Source organism: Gossypium arboreum, chromosome 8 (assembly GCF_025698485.1).
Source record: "Gossypium arboreum isolate Shixiya-1 chromosome 8, ASM2569848v2, whole genome shotgun sequence".
Lineage (NCBI taxonomy): Eukaryota > Viridiplantae > Streptophyta > Magnoliopsida > Malvales > Malvaceae > Gossypium > Gossypium arboreum.
In genome coordinates this window covers 137,933,597-137,939,781 of record NC_069077.1, presented here as the reverse complement: position 1 = coordinate 137,939,781, position 6,185 = coordinate 137,933,597, and the positions used below count along the sequence as shown (strand labels likewise).

The window sequence follows — 6,185 nt, the reverse complement described above, 5'->3', positions numbered from 1 at the left end:
TTGTTCCCATTATTCAAGAGCAACTTAAAACCTTGTGTTATCACTTCAGAGTTCAAATTCTGGTGTTAAACATTCCCTCGCCAGATTATAATAATTGTACAAATAAAAAATAAAAAAATAGCAGCCATGGTTGTCATTTGTTTTCCTTGGAACATTGGATGAACTTACAACTCAACAAAGGAGTAAATTTATCAATTTTTTATTTGGCAAAGGAAGCAGAGAAGGAAGAAGATTTAGTTCAGCAAAGAATATATATTATTACTTGTGAATAACAATGGAGAAAAACATGAGGCATATATAACTAGAGAAATCCCACTATGCCTAGTTGATATATATATATATATATATGCATATAACTGGTTATGTATCTTCAAGAATCTCTCTGTGAACATGCATGCAAGAGGTGCTGCAATACTTGTAATTATACCTGTGAAAGGGCACTTTTCCAGCCAGTGATGTATTACAACATGAGCAGCTACTATCACCTGGAACTGATAATCCACTTTTTGATTGTAAACTAGTAGTTGATCCTACTGTCATGCTACTGCCTTGAGCATCACGGCTGTGGGTGGCGGCAGCTGCTGCTTCAGCAATCCTCCTCTCAGCAGCGGCGGCTCTCTTTTCCCTCTCAAGAGCCTGTGCTCTCTTTAGTTCCTCCTGTTCAGTAACACAGCAGGAGGGGGGAAATGTAAGAAAAGTCTTAACATTGCTTAATTTGAGGGGATTTAAAGTGAAAAATAACAGAAGAAAAACTAAATATTCAACAGAGAAGGCACTGTTAAAATCAATAATTTAATCCCACCTCTTTAGAGATTCGCGATATACCAACTGATTGGGATTGCCATCCCTTTGAAACCGAGGCTACAGTGGCCTGATTTTGTGAAACTGCTATGGTTTTCTGGGACTGGGCAGCCTCAGCCTGCATATCAATATGGGAATTCAAACCAAGTGTGTCAACATTCCTAATAAGCATCAAGAAATTCATTGTGACGAAGCTTTACGACATAATTTCAAGAAGATACCAAATTCCATTCCCATGGATGGACACATAGTTACAGTACAGATACGCAGACATGCACATTCTCTTGAACATAAAAGGCAATTTCAAAGTCATCTCTGAACTCCAATATCAAACAGGAAATTGAACTAAAAGGGCATATATATGATGAACACGTGTTTTATTATAGTTTTACTCAATGTTGGATCCAAGATAAGAGCAATTTTTCTTCTTTTGATCATATATTCTTTAAATTTTCTGGGAGGGGTGTTGAGCATGAAATTTTGGGGCAGTAATTAATAGGGAATATTTACCTGAGCTTTCTTTTCCCTGGCTCTACGCAATTTCTTTAGTTCCTTTGCTCTCGCTTTCCTCTTAGACTCTTTCTCTGCCTGATACATCCATATACGGAGAAAGTCATCAGAACTCAGAAGTCAATATGGAATATAAAAACACTGCATAAACGACTTAATTTACCCAAGGACGGCAACAACCCAAGTTATTAGATGATGAGATGTTCCACAGTCGAGAAGAAAAGAAATATTGAAAGAATAATAAATTCTATGGAGACTGATGAAATAATTCCCATTCTTTGATGGAGTGCATGTGCATTGGTGAATGAGAGAGAAAAGAGGTAGCATACCATGGTAATACTAAAGCAAAATCTGGCAGCATTAAACATATTAATCAAAGAAAATATGCTTCTATTGACTTTGAATAGTTCATGATTGACCTCATGATCGATCGCTATGCAAAGACACTTATTGTTTATAGGAAGAAAGAATATCTCATGACTTATGGTTATGCAAAGATTTTTACCTTTTATATGAAGAAAATATTAAACAATACTCAGCCTGCTTAATCCATAGCTACTTAGATAACCTTAACTATTTATAGCGTACTATAATGCATAATCAGAGGTTAAGCAAATCAACTGCCAATAAGATTCTTGGTGAATGCTCTGATATAAGATCAAGGAAGATAGATAAAAATACCTGCTTGGCTGCTTGAGATTCCTCCATTTCTTTAGTTAAGGCGCTAGGAACTTTAGCAGCATTCCAATCCCACTTCTCAAGGTTTGAAGCCATGAACCGTCTAAAAGTATTCCTGACTTCCTTCTCATTGGCCAGCATATATGGGGTTCGCCCTCTTTGGTCTTTAATACAGGGATCTAAACCCTGCTCCAGGAGTTCCAGAACTTTTTGACCATCTCCGGATTGAGCTGCTTCATGCAAAGGTGTTGAAGTACAAACAACTTCGCTATCACTCTCGCTTGATATAGTATCAGATTTTACATTGATTGAAGGACTTTTAGAAGAATCCCTACAATTCAAGTTATTCCCTAGTTCCTCTTTGCAAGGGTCTAGGTGGTTGCCATTATCATTGGTGCTACTACTTAACAACATGTCTTCTTTGGTGCTAGGTGGAATTTCTTTCTCCTCCACTTCATAAGAAACTTGTGTGAGTTGGCTATATATACGCTTGACCTCCTTTAAGGTGGGCCTACGAACAGTTAATGGAACATTTTGAATGGCACAAAACTGGTGACTGAAACAAGGTTTATCCCCATCGAAAAGCACGTTTCGATTGCTTGAAGGAGCATGAATGAAAACGAAAGATGAGGCATCAAAATAAGACTTCCAAGAAGCAAGCAACTCTTGAATTTCCTAAACATTAACATCACAGGTACCAGTCAACATTTGTGGAGTTCAAAGCCTTTTCACTAGAACACTGCTAGGTATCAGGATGGTAACATAACATAAAGGATCTAATGGCAAAAACAAAATGTCATTACCTTCTTCAACGCAAGTTCATTATGCCGCCGGAGTGCAGCTCCAGCAGAATGTGCAGCCTTCCCAGTTGCATCTTTGGATGACTGTTTCTTACCAGCCTTGGCCCTCACCACATATCTACAAGACAGCAAATAGGATTATCACCTTAACACCTATATCCCATGATGAAGTACAATGTTTGCTACATTCACTACTACTATCATTCGAACAATAACATATATATAAATGCAGACCTGTGAAACGTTTTGTGAGCCACCACGGTGTTACCATGAAACACACATCCAGCAAAGTGGCCACCACTTGAAAGCAGCACAATCCTGAAACTTGTACTATCTTTAGGCTCTTGAATCAAAGTTCTCAATCTCTCAATAACCTCATTTTCTCTCAAGCACAAAGGATTATCATTCCACGCATCTTTATCATTCTCATATGAAACACTTTCAGACTCATTTAAAATCAAAGATTTCCAAACTGAAACTCTCTCTCCCGTTTGAAGAAGAATAAACAATTTCTGCCTAATATTTTCAATCAATCCCTTGGAGGCATCATTACGAGGATAAGATCCCTTATCAGCTTCATCCTCAGACCCTGAAATACTCGAGACATCATAGTCTTTGAAAGAATCCGTAGTCAACTCATCAAAATCTTCCTCCTTTACAATATCCTTACCAGCAATGCTTAGTTTTACCTATAATCAGATAAAACGAAAAAATACCCATAGCTTCGATTCCTATGTAGATTTCAGAGGTAAGTAGAAATAAAGAAAATTCAAAAGGAAAAGGTGAGAAAATTTACGTTGAAACGATGAATGTCGGATTTGAAGTGGGAGCGCTGGTCCTGGAGAGAGTCAAACTCAGCCTTGCAGGTGTTGCAAGTCCATCTAGGAAAAAAGACGCCGGTTTTGGTGCTCTTTTCTTCCCTGTCATCGGTGCTATGAGGGTTTTCTGAAGAATAGTTTTCGGAGATTGAGAGGGGCTCGAAGACTGAAGTTAAAGAAGGACAAAGCAAACGACACGAATCGAAGAAGTTGACAGGGAGGTCGAATATCGAACGGTGCCGGTTTTCCGGAGAAGTGGCGGCGGCTGCGGCGGAGGAGGAGGATGGAAGATGTTCGCTCGCCATGGCTGTGGACTAGTTTTGGTTTGCTTTGCTGCTGCGAAACGAAACGATACCTCGCAATCGTAAACCTTTAGATTAAAATATATGCATAATAACAAATTAAGTCCTTAAATTTTATATTTTTATCTTTGGACTTTATTCTTTTTCTTAAGCAAAATTTGAACTCCATTTTCTCAAAGAGTTGAATTTAACAATAATTTTCAAAAAATATTATTTTTTAACAAAATGTTCACATGACAGTTCGACAATACACGTGTACTTTTATAAACTTTTATATTTTTAAAATTTAAATTTATTTTATTTTTAAATTTATTTTTATAAATTTTAAATTATTTATTAATGTGATATATAAGGAAAATAGTGTCATGTTAGTGCGAAATATACAATGTAGATTAGCATGCTAACATTATTAAAAAATTAATATTTTAGTCCGTATTTTTATTAAAAAAAAGGTAAATTGACTTATTTAAAAAAAATTTGACGAGAATTTGATCATGTTGAAAGTTGTTAAACAGTCCTTAATGACTTGATTTTTTTTTCTTTTACTTTTTAATCCAATAAAATGTTGTTCAAAAATGTTCAATATATACATTAAAAAGTCGATGTTTTCCGATGAAAGAAATGCCAACTTATAGAATAAGTTACAGAAAACCATCTATATACATAAGGCTGTAAATAAACCGAGCTTGAACGAACGAACAAACATCTGTTCATGTTTATTTGTTTATTTTAAAGCTTGTTCGTGTTCAATTTGTGTTTTTTAAGAATTTCAAAATTTTGTTAGTGTTCATTTATTTAAAATTATGTGTGTTCATGTTCGTTTGTTTAATGTTCACAATCATGTTCATTTAACTTAATCAAACATGTTCATGAATATGTTCATTTAACTTAACCGAATATGTTCATAACAATGTTAATAAATAATAAATAAACTAACAATAAATAAATACATACACACATATATTGGTTAGATATAAAATAGTCAAATATAAATATAAATAATTATATTATAAATGAAAAAATACAAACCAAGATAATTTTATTAATATATACAAATGGAATTTTTATAAGAAAATATCATTAATAAATAAACGAGCCAAAAAATAAGTTTTTAAACGAACTTGCTCGTGAACATAAATGAACCGAACACACCTCTTTTTGTATTTGTTCGTTTATTAAACGAACATAAAATTTTTGTTCATACTCGTTTATTTAGCTTAAAAAATGAACATAAACGAACGTTATATGAACTGTTCGTGAACAGTTCATCAAACGTTCTGTTTATTTACACCCATTTACACCCCTACATTCAAGTTAAGTTGTAAATTGACTTTGCATTTGAAAAGTGTAAGTGGCACTATCAATCTCCCTCTTTTGTATTTTTAACCAAAATACAATATTAATGTTCAAGCAAAGTAAATGTGATATTCTACACAAGACTCCCTCTTAATCTGACCAGCCATGTAGCATAACTATGAAATCAATCATTAATGCAAATGAGTAAATAAGCAGTAAAAATAGAAGAACATAGTAAGGTAGTAGACTTGATCATGAGTTGAGTTGGGCCGGATTGATACAAAATTTTAGGCCTATTTTTTAGACTTGGGCTCGACCCGAAAAATAGATGTAAAATTCTACCTAAACCCGATTTAGATTAAAAATGTTAAACCCAAGCCTGACCCAACCCACTCATATTAATTTTTTTATATAAAAAATTATTAAAAAAATATAATACATCAAATACACTGGAAACATTAAAATAAATATTTTCCAACAAATTGAAAATACGTTAAAAAAGTTTTTATACTTAAATAGCACTAATATAGTTGCAATTTAGCAACTAAAATAGTAACAAAATTAATAATAAAACACAAGTTATACAATCCAAATAATAACAACGAAATTGTAGCAATATAAATCAAAGCGACAACAAAACAACAACAGAAAAGAAAGTATAGACTGATTTAAGATGGGCCAGGCCAAAAATCCTACCCGGGACTCAGCCTGTTTAGAAAACAAGTCTTATTTTTTATTCAAATCTATTTTTCGAGCCTATATTTTTGTCCAAACCCTTCCACTGTTTGGGTGGGCCTTTGAGCCTTTGTGGGTAGTCTGATCAAGTCTATAACATAGTAATATACCAGAAGAAGAAAAACCAAAAGTATAAGCATCACTAGTAGAAAATGTATCATGTAACGACCTAGTTTCTAATGGTGTCAAAAAAAGGCAATTTCGCGATCCTATTTTCGTAAATCGAGTCCGTAAATATTTAATAG

The 6,185-nt window shown here is 34.1% G+C and overlaps 1 protein-coding gene across 1 annotated transcript; it reads right to left on the bottom strand.

The window, feature by feature from the left end:
- Positions 1 to 232: 232 nt before the first annotated feature.
- LOC108467923 (uncharacterized) lies at positions 233 to 4,021 on the bottom strand. Its single transcript, XM_017768745.2, has 7 exons — positions 3,586 to 4,021; positions 3,024 to 3,478; positions 2,793 to 2,907; positions 1,993 to 2,664; positions 1,312 to 1,389; positions 803 to 919; positions 233 to 657 (listed from the first exon to the last, which is right to left on the bottom strand). Exons 1-7 carry the CDS (start codon positions 3,910 to 3,912, stop codon positions 361 to 363), a joined length of 2,061 nt encoding a protein of 686 aa, XP_017624234.1. The 5' UTR covers positions 3,913 to 4,021; the 3' UTR covers positions 233 to 360.
- Between the last annotated feature and the right edge of the window lie 2,164 nt (positions 4,022 to 6,185).